This window comes from Sminthopsis crassicaudata, chromosome 3, assembly GCF_048593235.1.
Source record: "Sminthopsis crassicaudata isolate SCR6 chromosome 3, ASM4859323v1, whole genome shotgun sequence".
Taxonomy (NCBI): domain Eukaryota; kingdom Metazoa; phylum Chordata; class Mammalia; order Dasyuromorphia; family Dasyuridae; genus Sminthopsis; species Sminthopsis crassicaudata.
In genome coordinates, this window is record NC_133619.1 from 173238248 (window position 1) to 173252661 (window position 14414).

At 36.5% G+C, this 14414-nt stretch overlaps 1 protein-coding gene and 1 long non-coding RNA gene across 2 annotated transcripts in view; one reads left to right on the top strand and one right to left on the bottom strand.

Moving 5' to 3' along the window:
* Positions 1-514: 514 nt before the first annotated feature.
* ADPRHL1 (ADP-ribosylhydrolase like 1) overlaps positions 515-14414 on the bottom strand; it is a 72622-nt gene continuing 58722 nt past the window's right edge. The window contains exon 8 of the mRNA XM_074299580.1: positions 515-8576. Coding sequence (XP_074155681.1) covers positions 4439-8576 — 4138 coding nt within the window. The 3' untranslated portion in view covers positions 515-4438. The remainder of the gene's footprint in view (positions 8577-14414) is intronic.
* On the top strand, positions 8507-13117 carry LOC141560825 (uncharacterized). Its single transcript, XR_012487826.1, has 3 exons — positions 8507-8609; positions 9015-9109; positions 11252-13117. It is a non-coding gene; the product is annotated as an uncharacterized LOC141560825 (long non-coding RNA).

Below are 14414 nucleotides of genomic sequence, written 5' to 3' on the forward strand. Positions count from 1 at the left end.
GAAGAAAGTACGTAGGTTATCAATCTGAGGAGTGAAAATGTTTTCTCTTATTCCAGAGACATTAGAGTAAGGATGGATCACATGAAATCATCAGTGCTGTTTGACATTTTGTAACTAGAGGATGGATTTTAAATGGGATCCTGGGATCCCCAAATGCGACAATCTTTCCTAATACTCCAGTGTGGGTATAAGCCTTTTCAGATGCATAAATGATAACAGAAGGGATTTTTTCCAGCAATTATCCCTATATTGTTGGTTCAGGCAGTTGCTTTAATTTAAAACAAGCCATCTCAAACTTGCCACAAGATGGCATCTTCCCATTATTGTTGATTCTCATCTTCAATGCTCTGAGAGATTTTTTTTCTTTGCTCAGAAGCTTATATAAGCAGTAACTATGTAACCTTAGAGAATCTTTTAAATATATACCAAGTAAAGAAATGCAATATAAAACAATTTTATTTATTTGTCTACTTTCCTCCAAATGAAGTAAACAAGAGAGAATTCAAAGAATTCAAACAAAAATTCCTTTAGTGTTTATTAATTTTCATTTTAGAATCATTCAAAACAAAGCAAATGATACAAATAAGAAATGTTAATAAATAATGGCGGTAGTTCAACAATAATCACTAGCGTATGACTTAAATTGTAAAAGTACCCTTCAGGAAGGTATCAAGAAACTATGCTGAATCTCTGACTTTTTAGACAAAAACACTATTTTGCAGAGTAACTTTAAAAATACTTTTAAAAAAAGTTACATTTTATTTGCAGAAAGGTTGTTTACTCAAAGATTATGTGTGCCTATGTTCTATAAGATTTTTTTGGTTCCTAGGCAAGACTACAAACTGTTAAAAAAAAAAAAAAGGAATTGTAAAAAAAAAAGTGCTATGTATAATTAAATAAATAAAGTATCATACAAATATACAAAATCAAGTACACGATTGAAAATTCTCCAATGACATTGCAATTTTTAAAAAGCATATACTCCCTTCGTACATATTACCTCAATAGTATTTAGGCCTAGACTTTAGTTTAGTTTTAATAGTTCTTTCTTTAATAGAATAAAATTTTTTTAGCATAAATATGCAATTGGAACAATGAACTGATATTTAGAAATTTGAGCCCATGTTTATTGAAAGCTTTATGAAAATTACTTATTGAATAACTTCTATTTATTTAAATAAGAATCAATTTAGCAGTTAAAATTTTGAATAGAATCAAATACTGCAGTACCTTTAGCAATAGCAGGAGAAATAGGCAAGGAAAGTTAGATGGGTGGGGCTTGCTGGCAGAAGGGTAAGTTTGATCGTGCAGCTGCTGAATAGTTTTAACAGGGACTGACTGTCTAACTTCTCTATTGGGATATATTTCCATTACTTCAAATTAGATGACTACAAGTATCCTTTTGTCTTCTAGTCTAATAGGCACTTTAGGCAGCTAGGTGGTACAGTGGATAAAGCCCTAGGCCTTGAATCAAGATGTTGAAATCGAATTTCCTACATTTCTAGCTATGTGATCCTGGACGAGTCATTTAACCTCAATTAGCCTCTGGTGCCTTAACAAAATGGAATAATAGCAGCTTCTTCCCAGATTGTTGTATAAAATGAGATAATATTTTTAAAATATCTGGCATAGCGTGAGTGCTTTATAAAATGCTTGTTTCCTTTTTCCTTCCTAATAAAACAGCAATTAAAACCATATTTGTTTTTATTTTACAAATAAAATGGTCAGTGACTATAGTATTCTTGTAATTTTTTTTTTAACCTCTGGTAGCCACATCTGCCAAAAAAAGAAAAAAAAAAAGGCCCAGGAACTTGATGCACTTTTCCATAAGTATCCCCATGAATGGAGAGCAGTTAGATTACTTCTTGACCCTGGGAAATTTTAAAAACAAGTACTTTTTAATACTATATTTATCATTATCATCATCAGCAACAACCATAATAATTGAACACTTACTATTTATCAGGCTCCTACATTAGGATTTTTTTTTTTAAACAATAAAAATTGTCAGTGGGTAGAAGTTGCAAAGAGGTAACAAACTGAGGCTTGCTGTCAGGAAAAATAGAGCTGTCTAAGAACGGAAGGGTGGACTCAGAAGTTGATAAAGTCCTATCCTTGAAGGTCTTCAAGTAGAGGTTGTCCATGTGTCCTGTATGTTCTAGTGTGGATTATTTTTTGTGTATGACTTGAAAGAGGTGAATGTCAAGATTGTCGTAAAGCCTCAAATTCTGTGATTCTGTAAAAGTCAGGATTCAGTTGATTTGCTTCATAAGCCTTTGTACCTTCCAAGTACCAAACTGACACTTATGAAAGAAATATTTTAATTGACTCCTTCTTTGGAAGTATTTCCATCTGCTCTTACTTCCTCTGTGGAGGAGAATATCCCATCCTTTATTCCTAATTCAGACATCTGAATTGTGTAATAAGTATGTATGTTATATATTTGTTGACATTAGAAATTATAAATGGGGAGTTAAAAGGAAAAAAATCAATGGAGCTTCTAACTCCATAGAAATACAATGAATTAGGAAAGTTTTTCAGAGCACCTTCTCAAGATGTTTAAAGGTGGGAGAAAGACCCTTCCAAAGGAATATCCAAGTCAGAGAAGTGCATATTCAGGAGATATTTATAACAACAGTAATAAGACTAACATAGTGCTTTACAGTTTTCAGAATAATTTTATATATACATTAGAGTATTTGATCCTCGCAATAATCTCAACACATACACCGACATTTTGTTATTCCATTTTTAACAGAGAAGGAAAATGAGACTCAGAGAAGTTAATGTCTTGGCATTGATTACATGGATAATCAATGATAGAGCCAGTATTCTAACTTCTGGTTCAATATTTTTTGTCATTATACTTTTTCTTTAAGATCTTCCAGAATTTGAAGTTCATATGAGGAATTTATATAATTTCCAGAATTTAAACATTAATTTCATAGTTGGAAAAAGGGAGAACTTAAAAATGGAATGAAATCTGAAACCCTTGCCCACAGCCTGAGAGCAAATCATTTGCATGAACTTTATACCGCCTGATTTGCTCTGTAACTTTCCAAAGCTCAGTGCCATTTAAAAGATTATGGGATTTTTAAAATTGGCTACTTCAGCAACCTGACCTTTACTAAATAGATCAGACCTGCCAAAATCCTTGCTGTGGATAATAATGGGTGATAATTATTAATGAATCAAGTCTTTACTAACTGCCTTAAAAAGTTTTAATTTGCAAAAATTAGTCTTTGCAAGAATATATACAATTTAAAACAAAAGAAAGCATGCCCCCCCCCCCCACATAGCCTCTGCTCCACAAATACAGCATATTTAGAAAAATGTAATTTTGCAACATCATTATGACTTGATTTCTTGGGAGAGGATAGGAAACATCACAGTCTTGGCACAATTCAATCCAACGAACATTGAGACAGGGAAAATCACTTATGCTCAGAGGGATCATTCTCACCCATGCAGGAATTCTCCTCCCCTTGGAAGTGTCAGTGACATTTGAACAGCTAGTTCGGTCCCAAACACTTGGGTGTTTTTTTAAGGAAACACGACCAAGATAAGACTTTCCAGTTCCTATCTCTAATGTTAGTGACATCTTTTGCTTGACAGGACGCAAAAGGAAATCTAGGGTAGAAGAGATAAATTGCAAGAATCCAGGACACACGTGCAATTCACTCAAACACACACACACACACACACACACACACACACACACACACACACACACACACACACTCTCTCTCCCCTCAGCGCTGATGCTTTTAACAGGAGCCATTCTTTGCACAAATCCAAGTTTGTGCTTGCCAAAGGCATTTGGTGCAAACTGATCCTAGACAGCCTGTACAGCTAATTAAAGCTCTCTACCTTTCTTTCATGATCTGTGTGTTCAGGTTTGGGGTAGGGAAGGGGAATGGCTGAAGTTGGATAGTCTGGAGAAAAAAATCACATGCATTCCCATCATTGGTTTCTATTTTGCCTCACAGCTTCTTGGTTGGCACATTGCTTTGCCCACCATTTTGTGTCAGACACATCTGGACATCTGCCAGTTGCCATATTCTCTGGGTACCTAGCAAGATGGCCAGCTGCTTCCATAGTCTAAAGGTGGAGCTATTGAGGTAGTTCTGGAAAAATCTGTGTCTGCAAATTGTTTTGCAAAGGAAACTTTCAGAAAAAGGATTTTTTTTTTTTCACAGTCTTCCTTAATAAAACATTCCAGTGTAAAGAGCTCTCTTGATTACTAAGTTCTTCCTAGCTTCAACTCTTTTAATATACATTTTATGTAAAATAGAATAGGACAGAAATACCATCCAACAATCGCATATGTGGAAGTCAGGATGAGATCTTGTAATAATTTAGAGATGGTAAAAAAAATATCCGATAAAACAGGAGTGGTTAATGCAATAGCTCATGATATGTAAAGTGCTAATTCATCTTATTTAGGGAGTTTAAATGTATCATTTGCTCTAACAGTCATTGGTTTAAATGATAAATCAAAAGAGGCTTGGTCACTGAAACTTTGGGCTTTGTATTTAGCAAATGAAGCTAACCTAGCTTGCTCTTTGGGTTCTTTCAACTTATCTCTTCTGCCACAGATTTCCTTCTCTTCTTCACGATTGCTTTCATGCTTCTCTGGGTCACTGAATAATGGGATTTGAGATTTCTTGGAATCAGGGGATAGTGTTTTACCTTCAACATGAATGGAGTCAGATTTCTCTAAAGGTTCAGGGGAAGATACACTGGCCTTTTTCGTGATTTGTTGAGTGCTTTTTGACTTTGAGATAGTGTTTTCTTTCTTTCTAACATCACTTGTAAATGGGCTTTGGGATTTCTCACTGCTGTGGAAAGTATCTTTTTTATCTGTAGTGTTGACAGTCTTCTCCAAGTCATTTTTTGTTTTTTTGTTTTTGAATTGTAATTTTGAGATAGATTTTATTTGTTCTACAGAATTTTTATTTAAAGATTTATCAGCATTCTTTGGAGGTGCTGACTGGTTCTTCTCTGCTTGAGCATCACCTTTCTGAACTGGATTACTTTCATGCTTTGCTACCTCATTTGGCAAATGTGACAGGTCTTTTTCTAAGTTTTGACAGGCATCCTTCATTAAACCAGAAAGGTTTTCAAGTCCTACCAAATCACCTGATGACTGTATCTGATGCTTTTCAGCAATGCTTATGGTAGCCTTTTGACTTGTGGATTTGATTTCCTTCAGCCCAGTATTATCTGATGGTGCCATCTCGGACATCCTCACGTTACTCAAATTACTATTCTTTTGGATCATGGGATGTTCCAGTCTTTCCACATTTTCCAGGGATAACTGGTATTCTTCACAATTGAACTTAGAGTTATCTTTCTCTGGAATCTCAGGTTCATGCTTTGTAAGTGTATTAGTCAAAGGTAATTGGTACTTGTCCAGATTATTTTTCTTTTTTTCAGGACCAACATTTACTTGTTTCACTCCCACTTTTAATAATGGGGATTGACAATTCTCCACATCAAAGCTCTTCTCCGTGCCAGTAGAAAGTTTCATTGATTCAGTGTTGCTTTTTCCCTTTGTCAATTTATCAGAAGTTAACTGCTCCTCATCTAAATGATGGCAAATAGTCTCTCTTGCACTATTTTCCTGAATCATGGAATAATGAGATGTTGGAATTTGGTTGTTTTCAACATCACTCGATAAAGCCCTTTCTTTTCTTGACCCATTTTCCTGTGCTATGGCATACTCTGATGTTGTAATTTGTTTCTTTTCAGAATCACCCAAGATATGTTCTTTCATTGTTGCACTGTTTTCCTGTGTCTTGGAACAATTCAATGTTGGCACGTGGCTTTTTTCAATTTCACCCAAATTATTCCTTTCCACTGAGGCACTGGTTTTGCACTTTGCCATTTCACTTAAAATTGATAATTGGTGTGTGTCAAGCTTATGAGGAGTATTGTCTTCCATGGAACCATTATCAGGTATAAAAAGAGACTTTGGTGCCCCAATTTGGTATTTCTCATTATTATTCAAGAGACTCCTTTCTGTTGCTATACTATTTTCATGCTTTTCTGGTTCATTTGATGCTAATAATTGGGGTCTCTCAGGTTTATGAGAGCAATTCTCTTCTACAAGGTAATTTCCATGTGCCACAAAATGATTTGTTGATGGTTCTTTTTCCTTGTAGTTGCTTAAGGGATTTATTTCTCCTGTAATATTATTTTCTATGTTTGGGGTGTCACTTAGTGACAGCACTGCCTGTTTCTTATTGTTCCTTACAACCTTCTCCAGGGCAGCATCGTTGCTAGGTTGGGACATGTCAGTTGATGAGTTCCATTTGTTCTTGCCAACAGTGTGATTAACATTTCCTTTAGTTATGTTTAGGGTATGAGCAGAATCCTTTAATGAAGGCACTTCGGATTCTTCTGGGTTACACGAGCTTTCCCTGTGCCTCTGAGCATGATTTTCAGACTTCATCGAGTCACTGGATGGCACTGGTCGCGGACTAGTGTCGCATGCACTATTTCTCTCAACTGAGGGGCTCTTTCTAAGCTCGGGTTTCTTGTTTGATTCAGATAACTGATGTTTCTCGGAGTGAAGATAAGTATTGCTCTTTCTTCCAAAATCACTTTCATGATTCATGAAATCATTCTGCGGGTGAATAGGGGATCTTTTAAAGGCAGACGTGTTTTCTTCTCCGGTGTAATTTTCTGAAAGTTTCTGGTTCAGAATGGTAGCTGGGGGCTTATGGTTGAAATTAGACATATCACTCAATGGTTCTGCTTGTAGTTCTTGAATGTCTTGGTCATTTTGCTTGGAAGAAATAGAGAGTTGAGTTGGATTTTTAACTAGACTGCTGAGTATAACTGTGTCTTGATCATCATTTTTGTATTCAATAGGGGATAATTGTTGCTTGTCCTTCTTTCCTTCAAGCACATGTGAATGATCGCCTTCAAAACTGGAAGCATTTTGTTGAGTGCTAGGAAGGGGTGGCATTTTGTAAACAATTGGCATATGAATTGTTACTTGTGGGGGGTCAATTGTAGACTGGATCATACGAGAAGCCTCCACAACAGGAGAGTGAAGTGATGGAATATTTTCTGATGCTTTCTGCTCTGTGAAGTATTTTTGGGTCGCAAACAGGGGCTCTCTTTCTGAGTCTGGGGTTATTATTTCAGGTTCCTCCTCGGAACTAGAGATACTCATGATAATTTCAGGAATCTCTCCTACTCCCACACCTTGGAGACTTCCAGGTGATATATCCTGCCTAGTGGCACTGGGATGAGCTAAATTGACATGTGGGCTGGCTTCCCATGAGTTCTCTGGTGTATTCTCTCCCATCAAAGCTAAAATCTCATCAGGTCCAGCTAATCCAGCACCGCCTTGCATGCATGGACTGTGTGGAGATATAACGGGAGGGCGGGCTACAAGGCTTTTGTCTTCACATAAAGCAGGAGTGGAATCTATTATAGGAAGAAAATCAGGTCCAGCATTGTAGCCAGCTATTTTTGACTCAACCAGCTCCCCTTGATTAGTCATGACCTTGGGCATCAAATATTGCATGTTTTCTAGCTGCCCTTTCTTCTCTCTGTCTAGTGACACATTTTCTGGTATTTTAGTCTCATCAGATTTAATAAGTTGGGGGCTGAAAGATTTGCTTGTTTCTCTCCTGGGAGCAGTCTGAAAATAAGACCGACTAATTTTAGTTCTGTGTGACATCCAACTGAAAGGGCTGCTGATTACGGTGGCAAGGCTGAAAGGAGGTATGGGCTCAGCTGTGCAGGCCAAATATTGAACCAATGGGGTCTTTATATTAGTGCTTGCCATTGTGGCCAGCTGTAGTATCCGGATTTCTGGCTTGTGCATCTTTTTCTTTTGCAGAATTTTTTTCTTCCTGTCCTCTTTACGCAGAAGCAACACATTTGCCTCTGAGCAAAGTGTACCACTTTGTTCGAATTTCTCCTTGAGTTTGGAAAAGACTGAATTCTTTTTGCCCACGATCTTTGGCAAAACCCCATTGGGTGCTCTGGGCTTCCTGACTGGAGGGTTCTCTCTTGCTTCTTTCTCTTTTGCTTCCTTCTCCTCTGCTGCTAGGAACATCTTCAGAATGTTTTTCACTGTGCTCTTCCCGGTGGGATTAATCCATCTAGATTTCTCAAGAGGAGATGGCTTTTTGTTCTCTCCTGTTTTCTCCTTGGTTCTTTCTAGGAGCTTGTTAATGGTATTGTTCACAAAGCTCCTGTTGGTCCCTTGTCTGTCTTTAAATATCAATCTCCCTACCTCCCTTGTCTTTTTGATGTAGGGCTCACGGTTTGGGTTCATGAATTTGGATTGAAGAAGCTGGAACTTGGTAGGCCGCCTATAGTTGTTGGGATCCTGATCTGAGTTACTATCTCTTTTGTTCTCTTTGTTTTCTGCCCATCTGGCCTTCTTAGGGGGCACCTGGGGAGATCCATCACCACGGTCTGTGATATAGAGCAATAAACTGCTAAGGATGGCAAACACCCCAGGATCAGAGGTCATCCTATTTATCTTCTTTTTCAGTGCCACTGGATCAATCGGTGTCTTATCGATGCATGCCTTGACATTTTTGTTGCTGCAAAAGAGAAAACAAAAAAAGAATTTTTTGGTGAGATTCATTTATCTATACTTTCCCAATTTATAATTCATTTTCATTTATTTATTTTGACAAGGCAACTGGGGTTAAGTGACTTATCTAAGGTCACCCAGCCAGGAAGTTTTACGTCTCTGAGACCAAATTGAATTGAAAATCCTAAACTCTGGACATGTAAATAAAATTAAATAAAAAGAAATCCTGTAATACTATTCCATTTGAATAGCCTTAAGGATATTAAGGCTTAATTGAATGACCACTCATATATCATCATTGGGATTCCGAGTATGAACTAAACAAGATGGGATCTGAGGTCCCTTCCAACTCTTAAATTCCATGATTTTGTGATTCTGTGACTGTAATATTTCATCTAAAGTATAAAATAGATTTAAAAACAAATATAATCCTATCCTAAACTAGAAATCTCCAAACTTTTTGCAAAGAAGACCTATTTTTTTTTGGTTTTGAAGTTCCAAGACTCCCTGATATAGGAGGAGAAAGGATGTGGCAGTCAAGTAAGTACCCGAGCAATTTTTGTGAGTACTTAGAGGAAAAGACGTGTGTGTGTGTGTGTGTGTGTGTGTGTGTGTGTGTGTGTGTGTGTGTGTAGGAAGGGAAGGAGTGACAGTGAATTCTTTGAATAGATGAGGAGTGTTTGTTCACTGCCTGGGAATTTACAATAAGCCTTAGAGAATAAGAATAAGATTAGATTTTTATTGTTGTTCAGATATTTTCAGTCATGTCTGACTCTTCATGAACCCATTTGAGGTTTTCTTGGCAAAAATACTAAAATACTTGCCATTTCCTTGTCTAGTTCATTTTACAGATAAGGAAACTGAGGCAAATAAAATTAAGTGACTTGTCCAGGGTCACACAGCTAATAAGTCAGATTTGAACTCAGGAAGATGAGTCTTCAGAACTCCAGGACTCACTCCATTGCACATCCAGGATTAGATACCAAATTGGAAGTAATAGCTGGTTTATAGTTTGACCAGGTAAGGCTTCATTCTAGACAATTATATAATAAAGCCTCCCCCTAGGCCAGAAATTTTAGTTTACCTGGTCCTTTCGGACAACCAGTATGAGTTAAGTAGTTCCAGGAAAGAAACAAAACAAAACAAAACAAAACAAAAACAACAACTCCCCACCTCAGTGAATTGAAAATTTAGCCAATGACCCATTTTGTATGTTAATATTCTCTTAGTTCCTTGGGAAACACAATGCAACTCTCCTGGAAGTAAGTTTATTCCCAAAGAAAGGCTTATTCAACCTCACAGAACCCAAGCTTTTAAAAACCCCCAACAGGTGCAGCTTTAGAGAACTCTTTTAACTGGTATGAATCAGTTACTAAATAAAATGGTGAACTCACCACAAAAGTCATAAAAGAGAAATGAGATAACAATGGAGTGAGTGTGCTGGGGAAGCAGGCCAGCAAGCATAGCAATCAAAATCAAGAGAGATCACTTTTCTAGCACCCGGAATATTGGGGGAATTACTTCATACTCAATACTAATGAAATGAATGGACCTTGGGTCACATGCCTGTGAAGCCTTCATCTTATTCTTAGTGACCTCAGAGCTTGTAAAGCTTGATGAAGTCATCAGATAATGCTTCTCTCATTCATCAGCTACAGATAATTCAATTCTTTGACTGCAATCCTGGCAGATCAGACAGCCAAAATGGGCAAATTCTTACTTTATATGAACAGCAGCACATAGGGTATATTAACTGTGGGTATTTAACTTAGAAAGGCAACCAGTTGGCTCAGTGGATAAAGGGCCGAGCTTGAAGGTCAGGAAAACTCATCTTCCTGAGTTCAAAACCTTAACCCGTTTGCCTTAATTTCTTATCTGTAAAATGAACTAGAGAAGAAAATGGCAAACCTTTTATCTTTGTCAAGAAAACCCCAAATGGGGTTGTGAAGAGTTAAACATGAAGAAACTACATCTAGCTTAGAGAAGTCTGAGAGATGTCTGTGTTGAAATCCTTAAAAAGATTTTCATGCAAGAGAATGATGAGGGGCAGTTAGGTGGCGCAGTGGATAGAGCACCAGCCTTGAATTCAGGAGGACCCCAGTTCAAATTTGATCTCAGACACTTAACACTTCCTAGCTGTGTGACTCTGGGCAAGTCACTTAACCCCAGCCTCAGGGGAAAAAAAAAAAAAGAGAGAGAGAGAATGATGAGATTTGTTTTACTTGGCTTCAGAGAACTGAAGTAGGACTAATGGGTCAAAGTACAGGGAAGCAGATTTTGGTTCAGTATATGAGAAAGCTCTTTGAACAATTAGAACTTATCTAAAAAGGACTGGACTACATTGGGAAATGATTTGTTACTGTAGGTATTCAAATAATTTAGTTCTACCCTTCTGGTTGAAGAGGGGAAAATTTAAGTCCCATGGTGATCACCCTGCTTTGCCCATTCTAGGGAAGATTTTGATTATAAAGACTAATTAATTATGTTGCCTACTTAGTTAAGTATTGAATTATTATAAAATTTCATGAATTATATGACAGTAAATAGTTTTATACCAGAGTTTGGGTTAATCAGGACTATATAGTGACATGGCTATTGTAATCATCCTATAACTGCCTGACTCTCTTAAAAATAATTTTCTTTGGCAAATTTAATTCCTTATAGGATATTTTTCTTTTCCAGCTCATCCCATATTAACTGAAACCTGCCTATGAGCACCTTCAAATGATGAAGAGGCCTAATTGTTTAATTGAGCCCCATTTAATGTTTAATTAAAGGCCCCAACAATGACCAAGAAGGATTTAGCCTGGACCCTATTGATTCAGAGTGAATATAAATAACAATTGTTTCTGTTTGGGCCCTAAACCCTGAGTCTTCCTCTTTCAGATTTTTTTTTTTAACCAGGTAAAAGAGTCCATTCCCTCCCTCATCTCTTACCTAATCTTAACCAAAGATTGGGTGTTGCCTCAATGGAACTAAGACCTATTAAAGATTTTCAAGTCCAGGATCTCCAACTGTATCCAGTCATCGTGATCTATGTCTTGCCACTGGATCCAGATGGCTCCAAAAGCTAAAGTAAAGCTGGTGATTTAGCCCAGCTGTCTCTCTGTTCAATCCAATTCACTTGCATGTCATAGCATCACCTCCCTGAATGTCATGGTCCTCTTCAAGAATGAAGGACAAACAACAACAGACCCAGCTGTTAGGGTACTTGAATAGTCTGCTGAACCAGCCATCACAAAATAAGTGAGTGTCAGGCTAATCATAGACCTTATATCATAGATGTTTAGGGCTAGAAGTTAGTCCTAATTCAAACTACTCATTTCCTAGATGAGGAAACTGAAACCCAGAATTGCTCAAGATCACACAGCTGTCTATGGGTACAATAAGGACATTTTTCAATGTCCAACTTACTGCATCTGATGGGTAAATGATTAATCTGCAAAAAGACTGACTACAGACAGGCACTCTCCATTTCACAGTTGGAAAAACTGAGAATAGCATTGTTCTGAGCTGTGTAGAAGTTGAAACACTCAACCTCCCCTTGTAAGTCCCCAGGCATTGTGAACTGTAAGCCTGGATACACTTGCTGATTTAGTTTTTCAATTATCTTAAGTAAGGACTTCACAAGTTAAATCAATCATGAAATAACCACCTGACAATCCTCAAAGCTAATGTATTTTGATTGTCTTAACAAATTGATGACCAGTGTCCTTCCTCCTCTCTCCCTTTTGAAGCATCCTCAGTTCCAGATCATGACATGGGAAGTTGTAGAGCTCTGAATGAGCATGTTCCAAAAAAGTATCACTGTGATACAACTATTCACCAGTCATAATTAATCTGTTATCAATTTGCTGTGCCCTGAAACTCACTTTAAATATAAAAATAAGATTGATATGAAATTCTAGTTGCCCTCTCATTTTGCTACATAAGTTTGGAATTGGGAAAGATAAAAAATTTTTGAGGAGAAATAAATACAGATTTGACCCCAAAGAACATATTTTAAAATATAACAGTATATTCAAGGTATTTCCAACTAAAACTTAATATAAAAATTGTATTTCAGATAGCATAATGTATTTATAATAATAGTTGGGGGATCATAAATAGGATTATGGCATAATATTTTAGAGCTATAAAGGATCCTAGAAGGAATCCAATCTGTTTTACAGATGAGGATTTTTCTCCAAATAGTTTCATGAGTTCAAATTTAAGGCACCCTGTGGATAGCCTGACCAGGCCTGGAACCAAGAAGACTTGTCTTCCTGAACTCAAACCCTCCTTCAAATACCTACTAGCTGTGTAATTCTGGGCAAATCACTTAATCCTGTTTGTCTCAGTTTCCTCTTCTGTAAAATGAACTAGACAAAGAAATGGCAGAACATTCCAGTGTTTTTATCAAAAAAAAAAAATCAAAATGGGGTCACAAAAAGTTCAACACAACTAAAGGTGACTAAACAATAAAAATCCAAATCACATAATATTGGGTTATATTATAATGGATTTCTATTTAGATTTTTTTTTTAAAAAAAGAAAGTTATAACTGCAATAAGAGAGCATTATTACATAAACAATTTTGTGTTCCACTTTAGTAGGATGGAAGTGGATAAGTAAGTGGCATTTTTTATTGGCTCTGAGCTCCACTTTGCTTAGTAAGTGCTTAATAAATACATTTGTTAAATTTAATTTAATTTCAATACTACATGGGTCTCATAGTTTTAAGTGATTTTGGAATTATTTCAGAATTATATTGTCCCTACCATCCCCCTCTAATAGTTTTTGCCCACTGAGAAGGTCAAAATGCTTTTAAATCAAGATTTACAGGACAGTAATAGCACATGAGGCCAGAACTATGATGTTCATTCAGGGCAGTTGAAGTTTTGCCAAGGTGATCTTACTCATGAAGTACTAGCATGATATATTTGCAGAAAGGTGGAATAAGTCCCTGGACCAATATAAGGGGTGGAATTCTCCATCTCTTCCAAAGAGACTATCTGTGTTTAATGACTCTAACCTTCAGGAAGTTTTTCCTTTATTTTTGACCAGCACAATAATTCCAACCCAATTCCCAAACTCCTACACCATAAGCTTATCTTTTCCCTCTTTGCCCCTGTCCTCTACTCTTTTGTCTTACCCTCTGCCCCAATCCTATGCCTATTATTCTATACTGTGCTCAGAACATTGAAGATGCTTAAATAGATATCAGCTTAATGGGGCTACAAAAAAACTAGTCACACACACATATAAGTTATATCAAATTGTTTGCTTCTCAGTAGAGAACTCAAAATTTTAAAAAAGAACGTCAAAATTATCTTGACATATAAATGGGAAAAAATAAAATATTAAAATATTTTTTAAAGCTACTCATGCCAAAAAGAATAAAGATTAATCCCAGTATGTTCAGTCTTCTCCATGTATTGTTTTGGTTCATATCATTTTCCCCTAAAGGCTTGATTTTCAATAGCCTTACTTTTCTTGTTTATCCCTTTCTCCATATTACAACCCATTCTATAGTCATTAACTTGTTAACTTAAATCTGTTCCTGCTATTTGTTAGGAACTTTGCTATTTATTGAATCTGGCATATGTTCTTTTTGATATCTGTTTTGAAGACCTGGTTAGTGTTGTAGTTCTGATTTGACCGAGACTCAGTATTCTCAGTAGTAAAATGGAAATACAAATATATGGGAATAAAAATATCACAGGGTTGTTGTGAGAATATATTCTTATAAACTTTAAGGGGCTGCATAAATATAAGCAATTTTTATTATTTAATTAACTTCCAATAGGAGAGTCTTAAACAGTTTATGAAATATCAAAGTCTCATTCTCTGTATTTCTTTAATA